The 15,280-nt window shown below is 34.9% G+C and overlaps 2 protein-coding genes across 2 annotated transcripts; both read right to left on the bottom strand.

Moving 5' to 3' along the window:
* Nucleotides 1–1,146: 1,146 nt before the first annotated feature.
* On the bottom strand, nt 1,147–6,763 carry LOC125191773 (Peptidase S41 family protein). Its single transcript, XM_048089184.2, has 13 exons — nt 6,606–6,763; nt 5,814–6,165; nt 5,559–5,708; nt 5,016–5,098; nt 4,678–4,883; nt 3,556–3,624; nt 3,229–3,347; nt 2,954–3,029; nt 2,837–2,878; nt 2,163–2,271; nt 1,706–1,803; nt 1,527–1,620; nt 1,147–1,442 (listed from the first exon to the last, which is right to left on the bottom strand). The coding sequence occupies exons 1-13, from the start codon at nt 6,699–6,701 to the stop codon at nt 1,317–1,319; spliced, it is 1,620 nt and encodes a 539-aa protein (XP_047945141.1). The 5' UTR covers nt 6,702–6,763; the 3' UTR covers nt 1,147–1,316.
* A 6,450-nt stretch (nt 6,764–13,213) lies between these two features.
* AMT1;1 (ammonium transporter 1;1) lies at nt 13,214–14,922 on the bottom strand. The gene has a single exon (XM_048094215.2). It carries the CDS (start codon nt 14,860–14,862, stop codon nt 13,387–13,389), a length of 1,476 nt encoding a protein of 491 aa, XP_047950172.1. The 5' UTR covers nt 14,863–14,922; the 3' UTR covers nt 13,214–13,386.
* Between the last annotated feature and the right edge of the window lie 358 nt (nt 14,923–15,280).

Raw genomic sequence — 15,280 nt, 5'->3', positions numbered from 1 at the left:
ACTTCCTGTGTCAATTTTAAAAATATATTTATCCAAACTTAAATCCCGTGGTCATCGTTCAATGATATTCCTCATCGGCCTAACTAATATTTTTTGTCTCATCATCTCATGCCTATGTAAAGGAGACACTTCACACCACAAATAAAACCTTGCTAAGGTCTATTAGATCAATTTTGGGTAAAGACTAGTCTCAAATTCATTATAATTGAATAATGGTTACATTATCTTAGCCACATAAATTACATATAGAAGTTTGACTAGAGGTAACAAGATTATATTTTTTTTATATATCGATCATCCAAAGTGCCAAAAAAAACATTTTTAAAAAAAAAGATCTCGCTAAAGACCACGAAAGGTGTGTGGCTTTTTCCCCTTTTAATCTAGATTTTGGACATAAAAACATGCTAGTATTATTGAAAATTTAATGGAGTTAAAATATCAGTAACAGCTTTATTAGACAGATGTAGTAGGACTTTATTTGATATGAAAAATAACATTATTTTTGGGGCTTCTAAACTTCGAGATTGCGATAAAAGTAAGAAACAATAACAGTTCCTTCTTAAAGCAAGTGTGATTATTTACATTTTAGCATTTGATTCTTAAAGCAAAAGACACTAAAAAAATATGAATTTATTAAACATTATATTTTCATTTACGTTTTCAAAATTGGCAAGGAAATGTGTGATTTATGCTGATTTCATGCCCAACACAATAAGCAAGGTTGCTTTCAAAGCTGAAATTGTTGAATATCATGAGCAAAACAATTCTTTTTTTTCCTTTGGACTTTTTTCTTTTTCCCTTTATGACGTGGAAAACTAATACAAAAAATAGTTCGCATATAACAAAATTACAATTCTTTTCAGGGGCATTTATGATTTTCTTGTAATAAGAGAAAATGCAAGAAGGGAAATTTGTTCAAGATTCTCTAGGGAGTTGAGAAATAAATTTTGTCTAGCAGGATTCTATTACCCAAGCCATGAGACTCTAGTCTTGTGGTGGTGCCTCAGTTATGTTTGTTGTAAAAGAGCTATACCATTTTTGAGAGAAATTCAGCCTAAGAGAGTTGTGGGCTGCAAATTCCTTGTTTCATAGCTCTGTATACTTGCATTTTTGTAGTACTAATAAAACATGCACCACTCGTAGATGTAGATCGATCGACTTAATTCGATGTCTTCGTTAAATGCTTCCATGTGAGTTTACAGTGACGGAAAAATATACCATCGCCTTTAAATACCATCTAACCTAGTAAGCCTAGCTCATGCAATGAATTTTGTTCAAAAGAATGAAGAAATCATAAATAATCTTATCAGCAAACATCATCTAGAGAATAGCTCAACCTTGTTCAAGTAGCAAGCAGATGCAGGATCTTGAAGGCAGCCGCAGAAACTATCTTCGTCTTTAGGAAATGAAACAGGTAGGGTCCGGTCTGGAATTATCCCAACCTTGATAAGAACAACAATGAAAAAGAAGTTCATTCATGATCAGTTAATACTTAATAGTAGATTGAGAGAGAGAGAGAGAGCAACCTTATCAATGTCGATGTGGGCAGGTGTTTCGTAACGGGCAACAGTTATAGCCAAGCCAGAACCATCAGAGAGCTCAAAAACTGACTGAATTTTACTGTACAGAAGTGGCAGTACAATTTGTCAGTATTGCAATAAGATTTCATGAAGCGGGAATAAGAAGAGGACGAGCAGGATGTTACCCTTTTCCATATGTAGGTTCTCCAATGAGGACGGCTCGCTTGTTGTCCTTGAGAGCACCGGCTAGAATTTCACTTGCACTCGCAGTTCCTTTGTTGACCTACAAAGACATTTTGTCAAAACAAGGACCGAAAAAAATGATAAGGAGTAGATCATAAATACAAATGTGAAAGTTTGTCTGCCAGAATATTTGGGAGAGCTTTAATTCCATAAAAAGTTACAGATCATATACTTATTTGAATCGTTTTAAAGGCAGGTCAAAATGGGAAATTGTGTCAAAGGTCCTGATTTAAATGGGAACCATCCCTATTATATCCAACTCCTTTACCTAATTCCAAAAGGAAATGTTTAAAATTATGATTATTTAAAATATTATGAACTCTCTACCTATCAAGGGATTTACAATATGCTAAACAATGATAGGACAAAAGTAACGCGAAATGAATAAACTCAACTTACCAGCACAACTAGGGGTTCTGAGGCTGCTGTTGCATTGCTTCCATCTGTCTCGTATATATCTCTAACTCCTTGACTATCACAGATGTATACGATCACACCTTTGTCCAACCTAATCAGACCAACACCAAGTAAGACGTTATTGAATCTCCAATGAATAAATAGGGATATCTAATGAGTTTTCAGTCTGCAACTAAAGCAGAATAATGTTGTTGATAAAGCTGGAGTCCTCGGCTCATTTCAAGAAATTTGTAAGTTAAGGATGAATCTCGTACTCAGATTCTTAATACTAGTAACTATTTGAGTTATGATCACCATTATTTCTGATGGCACGTTAAGTAGGCACTGAGCTTCATTTTATAAGGATTTTTTTAATAATATAAAAATTATATCTAAAGATCGTGCGAAGGTGGACTCGAAGGTCTCAGGCATTTGTCACTCTACCGCTAGACCAATACTCACACCACTGAGTTTTATTTTGCACATAAATGAGTACAGTGCTTGAAAATTTATTTTTCTGTCCGTCTTTTTTTTCATAAAAACACTTCCAGGCTGATAAAATTATCATATGCATTGTGAGATCCAAGACGATCCCTTCACCACAGCAAGGGAAAAAAAAGGAAACAATGAAAAAAGAAAGATTTTGACAACCAATCGCACAGAAAGTGGAGCCTCACCAAATTTTAGCAATTTCTACTCCTTCAGGAAACAGGCCGCCACTGCAACAAATTTTAGGAATTCAGAAATGCGACCTAAGGAATATTTTGTAGTCGAGAATGTTCAGAGCATATCACCTATTATCACGGAGGTCCAGTATGAAGGAATTTACATTGTTCCCCCTCATTGTTTCAATTGCTTCCCTCACAGCACCTACAAAGAACCAACCATGAGAACTTTAAGAAATCATAATAAAGTTGGCATAAGAGAAATATTTTCCAATTTATATGTGCAGAGGCAATGCTTGGTAATAAAGAGAATATATAGGATCTGAGGTATTGAGATTAAGAAACGCCCAGAGATTAAAGTACAAGAGGGGCAAGCTAAATTCATGAGATAAAGGAAATTGTACCAGAAGCATTTTGGGTGAATGATGTAAGTTTTATATATCCAACCAGAGGACCATCCTCTCCCAAACCAGTAGGTCTGCATACTCGGGACTTCACTGGATTTAATAAAACTTTCTCTCGTCTGAAAGGCAGCAACTAGTGATAGTTACAGTTCGAAAATTCAATACTATAAAGGTGAATGTGCATTATCATCAAACTTAAACACAGCCCCATAGAATAATATCTTCATTCCCATGAACCTTAGATTACTATAACAAAATCTATTCAAGTTGCAGCAAGAAGCAATAGAATATTGAGGATAATTTTTTTAACAAAGATCAAATGCATACATTAAGGATAGGCGCCTTGTCTCAGAACCATGGCGTACAGCTAACTCCACTTTACTTCCTTCTGGTCCCCTGTCAAACATTTATCATTTCCAGTTTTATACAGTTACTGATTCAGCAAAAGATCACTTCCACACACCAATAGACTGGAACCCACACACAATCCCATTCCCACAGACATATAAACTAAAATGCATGTAATAACACCACCATTGGGACATAAATTAAATTTACAAGTCCTGCATGGTTCACAGGCTTGTAGGGAGGTTCCAATTTTAACACTGCTATAGTGCTATGAATATCACAAATGTTGTAGAGTTTGCTAGTTCACTGAGATATGTATGTAGAATGATTTCTTCTCAATCACCCAGACAGCACACACTTGAATAGCAGATTTAGATACTCAGACCAATCAGGTACTTTATACTTTAACTTATTATAATTACCTTAAATGATTAAATTGCCTACAAGTTCCAGGGATGGAATTCATGACATCTCGAACTTATTAATTGCTAAGTTTAAGGAACAACGATAATTTTTTTATTCTCCTGCTCTGTGAAGTTCCGGAAAATTAATTACTACCTCTGTCCCTGAAAATTTGATACATATTACCATTTCAGTCCGTCCCTGAAAATTTGATACACTTCACTTTTACCATTTTTGGTAGTGGACCCCATATTCCACTAACTCATTCCTACTCACATTTTATTTTAAAACTAATACTTTAAAAGTAGGACCCACATCCCACCAACTTTTTCAACTCACTTTCCATTACATTTCTTAAAACCCGTGTCGGGTCAAAGTGTAGCAAATTTTGGGGGACGGAGGTAGTAATTGCTAAGCATTCAAAGTGAAAAAGAATCATCCCAGTGAAATGAATGGCTGATCAATACTTTCTAAAATGATGAAAAATGAGGAAGAAAGAAATTGTCAAAGAAAAAAAGCATTGACTAAGAGTTCTATTGTTTTTCTTCATGGATTTGCTTTTTTCTCTTAAATCTGGACAAAAGAAGTGCTTGCATTCAAAAGGGATATTTTACTTGTATAATTTACAAAACTAGAAAAAGGCCTAGTATTATGCTAGTATTATCCATCAATTGCAGGGTTGAATAAGAAGCAACTTACTGCAAGCGCTCAGCAGCATCATATATTTCCATGCTTTCTGTACTATTATCATCTATTGCAAGAATAAAATCCCCAGATAAAACTCCAGCCTTGAAAGCAGGACCTCCCGGAGCAGCTGAAATAACCACTAGTCCAGAATCCGATGTATCTTTCTTAGGGTACCCTATAGATAGCCCGACTCCAGTAAGAGTGCTCCGTGTTCCTGACTGCCTTCAAAGGATTATGAACATGTTCTCAAAGCTCAGAAATTTAAAAAAATAGCATCATTCTAGAAGCTCTATCAAGATCAATGAAGATAGATGAGCTATTGCAGAAAGATGAGAGTGAGAAGCCTGTACCCGCAGACTCTTAAACTTTTTAGGCTCCAAGAACCTAGTAAAAGGGTCATCTAGAGTAGCAACCATCTTCCTTATAGCAGCATCTACAGTTCAGCAATGAAGAAGAGATGCAGTTAAAGGTGAAAGTCAGCCAATAAACATATGACCAAACTGACATAATGTAATAATCACATAGATATGAGATGCCATATGACATTTGATAGATGTATGATTTTGCATGATTGCTAGGGACCAAATAAGGGACAGATTCTAAAAATGCATTCCCCTAGAAGAGAATCAAAAAATGTTTTAGGGTCATCTACAAGACAACATCATTACAAAAGAATGGTTTCACTAATCCTAAAACCACACAGTATTCATAGTTAAGATGAATATTTTCTTGTTACAAATACTAACGGGGTTAGCCAAGTTAACAATTTATGTATCTCTTCTTTCCTTGCTCACAGATATAGAGAATCCTTCTGGTAATAATATTCTCAGTCATTTTCTATCTCTGCATTGGTTGCAAAACCGAAATTACAATTACAAATCATAGACACTTACAAGTCTCTTCTCTTGTGTTCATAGGTTCAGTGCGCAGTGCGTTCTCTCTATACCTAAACCAACTCTGCCCATTGAAAGTCTTATCGACATAAGCACGGTCTATTGCTCTCCATGCTTCCAAAAATAGAAGATTTTCTTCGGTAAGGGCCCCTACATTACATAAAATTACCAAGCATTAGACCATAAAACATCAGGAGATGTAAATCCAAGAATTATATTATCAACAGGAACCCATTTGCTTAACCCCAAACTTACATGACGGAGTTTTAGCGACTGAGACGCCTAGTGTCATGAAAAGCATCACTCCAGCTATAAGATGGAGAGAAAACGAAGGAACGACATTGTTAATGGTTTCTACACGTTTCACTTCTTTCTGTAGGCTGATGGAAATTTTCCTGAGCCTGGGAATGCATTCAGCCTTGAGGCCAAAGAAACTGCAATGCAGTGCAAGTCTCTTATTGAGCCACCAAAACGACCGGGGGAAATTCTTGAATGCGTTGCTCCGATCAGCAGACTGTGATGAGAAACAAATTGCAGAACTTTGCTCTTTACTCTTCAAATACCAGCTTCCACAATTCTTTACAGGATAATAGTTCAAGAGAAGCACCTGAATGCATCGATTTTGTATTTATTTATTTCAAAACAAAGGAAGATTGAAAAAAATAGATATACCAAATATGAGGGGTTCATTGCTCAAGATAATCAAATGCCAATCAATAAAATCTTTTCCCAGTCAATTAAATCATTAACAATGATCTTGAATAATAAAATAGACTTGCAGAATCTCGAATTGCATCAAAATATAAGCTTCATTTCGATGCACAAATCTTTGAATGCACATTCCACAATCAACTCCACAATGATTAGTTTTTCTCTTGTAACATTTTCGTCCTCATTTGTAATTGAAAGTATTGAACAACTCAAGCAAGGGATAAGATTGAGAAACAAATCCTATTTAACAAAACAACTAGCAGTATATTTTCCAAGCCATTCAGAAATTAAGCTGAATCCAATTTTAAAATTAGTGAAATTTGAAGAAAACCGCACCTCGGAAGAGTGAGCAGTGGGATTTCTGCGAGAATAGCAGACAGCGAAAGATGGAGCGGCGGCAAAAGCGGCGGAGCTTCCCAAAATCACTTCCATTTGGAAAATCGGGAAGATTTTGCAGCCACAATTTTGTATGCAAAATTGATTGGTTGTAATCAATGGCGGGATTATTGATTATTCTTTTATTTTTTGGCCTTTTCTTTTATTGAAAAATAATCTGTGGCATTGATTTATTGGAGTCTTTAATTTTCGCAATTTGGATAATGTATTTATCCCAACTTGAGTGGGACTGTTGAATCAAAACTTCTCTTTCACTTGCATTTCTAATTATGTTTTTAATATGGCAATTAGGTTATGAATTTTGCTGATATTAAAAGTGTTCTGTTATTTTTAAAGAATAAAAAAGAAAAGAAAAAAAGCTCTATAACTTGATATACCAATTAAGACTGGTTCCTTATAAAGAGATAATTGCATTTTCACAATCAATCTTTGAGTTATGCTATTAGATGAGATTAAAATCAAGAGTCGATCATCCTACAATGTATAGAAAATTAGACCATTCTATTATTCAACATGTGTTTGGCTAAGATTTGGACACTCGTGTGATTAAAACACAAATATTGTTTGAGAGTTTTGAAATCTAAGTGTAAATTGTGTTCTTTCCTGATGAAATTTTCATTAAGAACTCGAAATATATTGAGATAAGATCAAAATATCATCTAAAAATTACAAAAAGAGTTTCAAAATGATATTGGGCTCGGGTGAATTTTGGGCTATTGCTAAGCCCAAATTTTGAGTTGAAATATTACATGACTTCTAGGCTTTTAGAGTATCGTCTCAAATCTCAATCTACAAATTTGTGGCCATTTATTGTGAGTTATAGTGTGAAAAAAACAAATAAATAAAACATACTTCCTCCTTTCATCAATAATAGTCAGATTTGTTACTTTTGTTCATCAATATTATCTTATTTGTTTTCCTTCTGCTTTTCATAATAGATCATACATTTCACTAATTTTATCTCATTCAACTTTTATTACAGAGTATAAAACTATTTTTTCTTCATTTACATTTACTATTCCATAAAATTAGTGCTTTCTTCATTTACTTTCTATTATATTTCTTAAAACTCTTCTACGGTCAAACTGAGCCAACTATTAATAGTTAGAGGGAGTACTATCTTTATCCAAGAAAATAGTCTTAATAGTGGCGACAAATGTTTAAATACAAAATTAATAAATATTACTATATAAGAAATATGAGTTAAAGTGTTATTAGCAAAAAAAATTCATACTATATCAACTAACCCAATTAACTATGGGAATACAAATTTTGTTTTCAAGAAGAAATAAACTTTGTTCATCGTGAAATGTACGAGTCCAAGACTCGAAAAGTCATGTTAATTTGTGATTTGAGAAATGAATTATATACATCCAAGGACCAAGACTTATAAATCTTCACTATCAATTCAATGTTGGACACCAACAATGTAGAAAAACAATTCCACAAGATTAATGCCACATATCATATCATATTGTCGGCTAGTTAAATTAGTTTAATACTAAAAAAAATATCCATAATTTCCGTAGGATTTCGTCTTCAAGTTTTCAACTTAGTACGAATTAAGTTCCGTGGGAAAGAGACAATGGTTGTTTCATAAGAAAATTCTTCTTTATTTAACGTAATACGCACCCGTCCCATAAAATTGAAAGTGTATTTTATGATTTGATTATCAATAATCAAATTTGTCATTTTATGTTAGTCAATACAAATAACGGTGGGTTATTTTAAATTTTTGACGTTGATATATTGAATGACCATATAATTTTTTGTTGGACAATAATTTAAAAATGTTAATCATTAAAATATATTGTTAGCATTTTAGACTTCAACTTCCAAATCTCAAATCATGAACTATTTATTGTTGATATTACGTGTACTAACACCAACTTGTGTAAAGAACTATCTTCTAGAAAACCTTCACATAATCATCACATTATTATAGTGGAAAAAAAAATTGATAATACTCCATTCTTTCTTGAAATTTTGTTACATTTTTTCATTTCTGCCTGTCCTATAAAATTTTTCATATTTTACGTTTTACCACTTTTATAATGGACTACACATTTCACTAACTTATTCTCACACATATTTTATTATAAAATTAATATTTTAAAAGTAGGATCAACATCCTATTAACTTTTTCAATGCACTTTTTATTATATTTCTTAAAATCTTGATTAAATTGTGATAAAATTTGGAGGACGGATGGAGTATAACTTTTAAAGAAGGCTAAAATAATGATAAATTGACTAGTAGAACTATATCGCAAGTTGGGGTGACTAGTCAACAATATACCGAAAAGAAGAGTGCAAATCTAGAGATTAGGTGTTGACCAAAATGTTTGGAGCATTGATGCAACGTAATTAATTTTTGCCCAATCATATTAGCTTTAAATAAAAGCATCTTCCAAAATCGACTGGCCCTCATTTATTTCTGTGGAATGTGGAAAAATTGTTGCATCTCATATTTCCCGGAAGCTTCCTCTTCTTCACAACACTTTACTATCTTAATGTTATCTCATACCCTAGAAATATGTGCCTCTGAATATATGTATAGAGATTTCTAATACTCTTTGGTTGCCTTCCAAATAATTTAACCTCGGATATGTACATTTGTGTAAGTTATGAAATAATTATTTGATTTTTATATCAGTATAAGCTAGGTAATTTGCGTTAGCTATACTATGAATTAATTAATGTATCGTACTAACAATTATAAAGTATCTCCATAATCCATAAGAGATAAGGCAAGGAAATCAGTTTAATGTAAGAACTGAAACCGTTGGAGTTCACTCAACGTTGATTTCATGAGAAAATAAACACTAGCAGTAACAAACTATTTAAATCGTTACGTCCAATCCGAAATTCAGTGTATATTTATTTTCGCCTGGATTCGATTTTAAAATTGCATAACTAATTTTAAATACATAATTAGATAACACAAATTTAGTTTACTATAATGGTATTTTGGTTCACTCTGTATTTTAAAATTCATATTGTGAACTAAAATACTTTAATAGTATAATCGCTCTTGTAATACGCTAAATTCGTGTTTACTAGTCATGCATTTAAATTCTTGTTTACTCAGGTGTCATATATAGTACATCGGTAAGAACTCCTAAATTATTAAATTTATTCGTATATATAAGTGAAGTGGCATGCGAATAAGAAGCATTATAAGTGGCACTATTAGTGGAGTGATTATGATTACCTCACCACTATTTACAAAGCCACAACTCACAGACACAGGCCATCATTGATTCATTATCATTGGCTAATTTAACAAATACTCCATATTAATCTGAATCAATTTGACAGCGATTATATACGCCTCAATCTCGCATGTCGCATATGAAGAAATTTCAAACATAATGTGACAGTCATGATACACGAATACGACCCGATCTCGTATGTCGCATTCGCATATATATAACATAATTATAATTGACACTAAAAATAAGAAAATAATTCTTCTAATTCCGTAATAGTGTGAAGATTACACGTACATCACGTCATTACATTTGCTGCTTGAACTTCTTAAAAAATATTTTTTTCCCTCTAATTAAATTTTCAATATTTCGGAGTATTTCATTTCCGTGGGTAGGAAATGTTTTAAAATAAGATTTATCTCCCCTTTATATTAATAAAATTTACACAAATGAAACATCAATTATGGACATGAAGATTTCATTTCCTTCTGATAGTAACGAATTTAAATGGATCAAGTTGCTAATAGTAAAATTTATATTGATTTAAGCATTAGAAAATGAATTTAGACGAGTTCAATATTCAATGTCAATTTAAAATTAGTTACGTCCAGAGTTTAAAATATTTATTATTTTTATTTTATGAGAGTTCTTAGGTCAAATTCTTCAATCTTAAAATTTTATGACCTCTTCTTCTTGCTTGAACTAATTAAACTTAATACTTTAGATAAATAAAACCATTCTGATCAAACATCATATTCTATGTCCCCTCAAAATGAAATCCAGATACAAAGTTAATTATATACTTTTTTTTATCGCGTATTTGCCAACTATAATTGACCTGTGATAGTTATAAAATTGGTGGTGATTTCAGACGATGAATTCGTTCGGAAAATTTCGTTGAGGTATTAAAAAGTCTCATGCTACGTTGTTTTCATTAATTATCTTATATTTTTTTGAATTACGTACAATTCTTTGTACATTGCAATTGGGCATTTCTTTTGCTTAAGTTTCTTGCTCTGCCATCCATCTACGATCGTATGACATATTCGACTAATTAAAACTTAAAAGGATATTATTTTTTCATGATCAACGATAGACATGATTGAATATTTTTTATCCATTACTATAGTTTTACTATTTATAAATTAAATTAGCTAGCTCAAATTAATTAGGGAAACGGTCTAGTATGTTGAATATCTCAATCTCAATCGAATATTAAGAAAGGTGTGAAAATTTGAGGTGGCAATTAGCCTCTGCTAATCATGATACAATTTGATTTTCACATTGTTAAAGACTTATAGCTTTCTCGTGTTACAATTTAACACGTTTGTCATTATATAGTTTGATGTAGAATATAAGTAATAGATATACATCTAGAGGTTTACATATGTAAACATCATATTGTTTCAAGATTATTATCAAGCTTCATTATGTTAGTCATTATATAGTTGGATTTTACTCATTATAGTATTTCTTTTTGTCATTTCAATGACAAAATATATCAATCATAAAAGTATAACGTACTTATCATAGTAAGGTAGTATAATCATCGTAATGATATAGTATTCTCATCATAGCTACAATATTAATCGGTCTAAATCTACAACTTGCTATTAACAATATTAGAATTTTGTCATTCTAGATTGACAACAAAGTTGGTGAAAGTAAGGTAACATAATATAATGAGTCGGATTTTAGACTATACCATAACTACAAATTATGGAAAGACATATATATTCCGCTAAAATATTTAATTTAATAATAATGGATTGCAATGCATGAAAATAGCATTCATTAGATCTTCAAATCCAAAATTAAATAATTCATACTTTCAAATCCAAAATTAAATAATTCATACTTTTTAATGACAGAAAAAATATTCATATTTGAAGTATTATTATAAAAAATATATCATGATCCACTTTTCTTTTTTGGTTTGTCCCAAACAAGATGACTCATTACTAAAAACGGAAATAAATTTATTTCTTCTTTATTTCATTTATCTTACTTTACTCTCTCCACTTCACACACAAATAAAATTGCATAAATTCTCGTGCCGCTCAAGGAAGGGGTCATTTTCCTTGGGACGGGTGGAGTACCAGTAATTTGTTTTTTCGAAAAATGATGCTCCATTAAAATTGGATGGATCTTAGTTGGGCTTGTAATCAGTAAGCATCAATAATGTTTAGATCGGAAAATACAAGGAATTGCTGGACTAAGTGATTCAAATATGACAAACATCATTAATGGAACTTTGGAAAAAATTTAGCAGCCATTCAAATTGTGAGATGTCGTCTTGTGTTTGATGATAACTGGGTTCCCACTATCATTATTATTTTCTCTATTTAAAAAAGATTCTGCACGTTGCTGAGAAAAAGAGAGAGAGTATATTCAATCGATATGGCCCGTGATTTCTGGAGATTCTCCGTATATATCAATAATTTAGACTATAAGTTTATCTATGATTTTTATATTAATTATATACTCCATATCGATAACCAATTAACCAATAAAATATAGGGTAGTTTGAGATTAATATTATCACGGGTGTAATTAATAAATCAAAAATAATCTTATAATGATATTGTTTCGAGATTAATATTCATCTATATGAACATTCATAAGACTCTAATAATACCGTCAATAAAATATAAATTGCGCAATCAATGATAAGAGAATCAAAATTGCACGGCAGATGAACTGTATGCTTTTAATTCACTTGACAACTGTTATATACGATCAAATATAAGAAAAAATAATTAATACTCCTACAGCATGAACGATCCAAATTCCACCGCAGTTTAAATACGTCATCCCTCCATCCTGCATTAGGAGCCCGCTTTTCTACTGTAGTCCACTATTAGAAATCACGATTCATTTTTACTATAGATGATAGATAGACTTTATATTTCACTCACATTTTATTATATATAAAAATGTATTTTTCACCTACTTTCTTTCATATTTAACTCGTGTCAAACTCTAATGAGACTTTGCAAGTACGCACGCGTACGTACGAGTACTTAATTGGAGAAAAATACCTAAATTGACTTGTGATGCCTACATAATATGCTTCTTATAGACGATAGTTGACATGTGATTGCACATATACCAAGTCAATAAATGCAAAAAATAAACAAAGAGTCTCAACCCATGCCTAATTAATACAATTCCATACTCTTCATACAAAACTGAAGCAATATAGTACATATTTTTCACCAAAAGTCGAAGTTTTGATGTCACATCTCCCTTCTATAAGTCATTTACTCCACATGATCAAAGACTTATATGGTTTAGACTTTGTCAAAAGAAAAACGAAAAATCGACTCTATCATCCTTCCACACCCAAAATATCACCATTCAAAAATTCCCTTAAAATCTTTACAAAACAAAATAAAATATCATGCTTAATTACGAGATAACCGAAATGCATACCACATAAATATGACATACTAATAACATCAAGAGAGTTCCCCTCAACTAAAAATAAAGAGAAAAATAATTAAAAATCTAAATTTGATTTGGAGATGGCTCAACTCTCCTCATCGGAATATGCTTATTCGACTCATCCTCATAGACATAAGCAAAACCACCATGCCGGGTCAGATCCATACCCGCCAGCTCATCATCCTTCGAGATCCGGAGCAGCTTCAGCCTATGCAATATGTAGAAAAGCGGACCCATGGTAACGCTGACCCACCCGATCACCACCACAATCTGGATCAAATGCGCCGCCAGCAGCCGCCCCCCTCCGCCCATGAACAGCCCGTACGGCCGCCCCGGCTTCCCCGGGTACACCTCGTTCACATACTTCTCGGTCGCGAACAGCGCCGTGAAGATCACCCCCCACGTCCCGCACCCCCCGTGCAGCTGGGCCGCCTCGAGCGGGTCGTCGAACTTGACCCGCTCGGCCAGCCTGTTGCACCCGATCAGCACCAGCGCCGCCACGAACCCGCACACCACCGCCGCCCACGGCTCCACCACCGAGCACCCCGCCGTGATCGCCGCGAATCCGCCCAAAAGCCCGTTGCAGACGTCCGTCACGTTCCAGTGCCCGGAGAGGATCCTCTTCCCGAACAGAGTCGTCAGCGCCGCCGTGCAACCGGCGAGAGTGGTGGTGACCGCGGTCCGCCCCACAGCGGACCACTGCCCGTAGTAGCTCTTTGCCGCGTACGGGACTAGGATTTTGTTAAATGACCCGGGGTTGAACCCGTACCACCCGAACCATAAGAGGAAAGTCCCTAAAACCACCAGGGACGCGCTGTGGCCGCGCAGGGCTATAGCGCGTCCGGAGTGGTCAAAGCGGCCGATTCTGGGGCCTTCTATTAAAGCGCCCCAGAGGCCGGCTATACCGCCCACCATGTGGACCACGCCCGACCCGGCAAAGTCGATGACGCCTGATCCGAATAATAAATTATTCGTATTAAAGGCGCTGGCCCAGCCGTCGCCAGACCAGAACCAGTGCGATACGACCGGGTAGACAAACCCGGTCAGGAAGGAGGAGTAGATTAAATAGGCGACGAATTGGGTGCGCTCGGCGATGGAGCCGGAGGTGATGCCGGCGGCGGCGATGGCGAAGGCCCACTGGTAGAGGAAGTTGCTGTAGTCGAAGTTGGAGGTGGGGACGTCTTTGAGGCCGAAGAAGTGGCGGCCGATGAAGCCGTTGGAGGGGGCTCCAAAGGCGAAGGCGAAGCCGAAGAGGTAGTAGAAGAGGCCACCGGCGGCGGCGTCGAGGACGTTGGTGAGCATGATGTTCATGGTGTTCTTGGCGCGGACGGAGCCGGCGCAGAGCATGGCGAAGCCGAGCTGCATGGAGAAGACGAGGTAGGCGGAGAAGAGGAGGTAGGTGGTGTCGATGGCGAAGCCGGTGTCGAGGAAGCGGTCGTTGACGGTTTCGAACTGGCCGCAGATGTACTGGGCGGCGGCGGCGGCGTTGGTCGCGTTGGGGCCGAAGAGCGGCGCCAGCTGATCGGCGAGGCAGCTCATGGCTTTTTTATTTGTTTAGATGAAAGGAGAGATAATGTATGTGTGTATATGAACAGAATTTGTGAGAACAGGATATGTATATATAGAGATTTAGAGATAGATTTGATTATTGATTTACTATGAAGGAGGCGTCGATTTTGACTTTTCTTTGTTCATGGTAATCGAGGGTAAATTTGTCATTTTCCCTGATATTTTTATTTAGATTTTTTGTTAACTGGAAGATTTATTCCAATAAAAAAATCTTAAATTCCGGTGGTTGAGGGGCCATAGCCATCCCTTTGAATAATGGGACGAGACTTTTCATATATGTGATATTATGTTTGATGTCATAGTATGTAGGTACAAGTTTCTTCTTTAGCAAAGCAGTTGACATTGACTTAGGATTTCTTGGAAAGCTTACACAACTACATATGTTGTA

The sequence above is a fragment of the Salvia hispanica genome, chromosome 4, assembly GCF_029641045.1.
Source record: "Salvia hispanica isolate PSC_SH4W2 chromosome 4, Shi_PSC_v1, whole genome shotgun sequence".
Taxonomy (NCBI): domain Eukaryota; kingdom Viridiplantae; phylum Streptophyta; class Magnoliopsida; order Lamiales; family Lamiaceae; genus Salvia; species Salvia hispanica.
The sequence above is the reverse complement of the archived record's forward strand: the minus strand, read 5'-3'. Positions and strand labels throughout refer to the sequence as shown.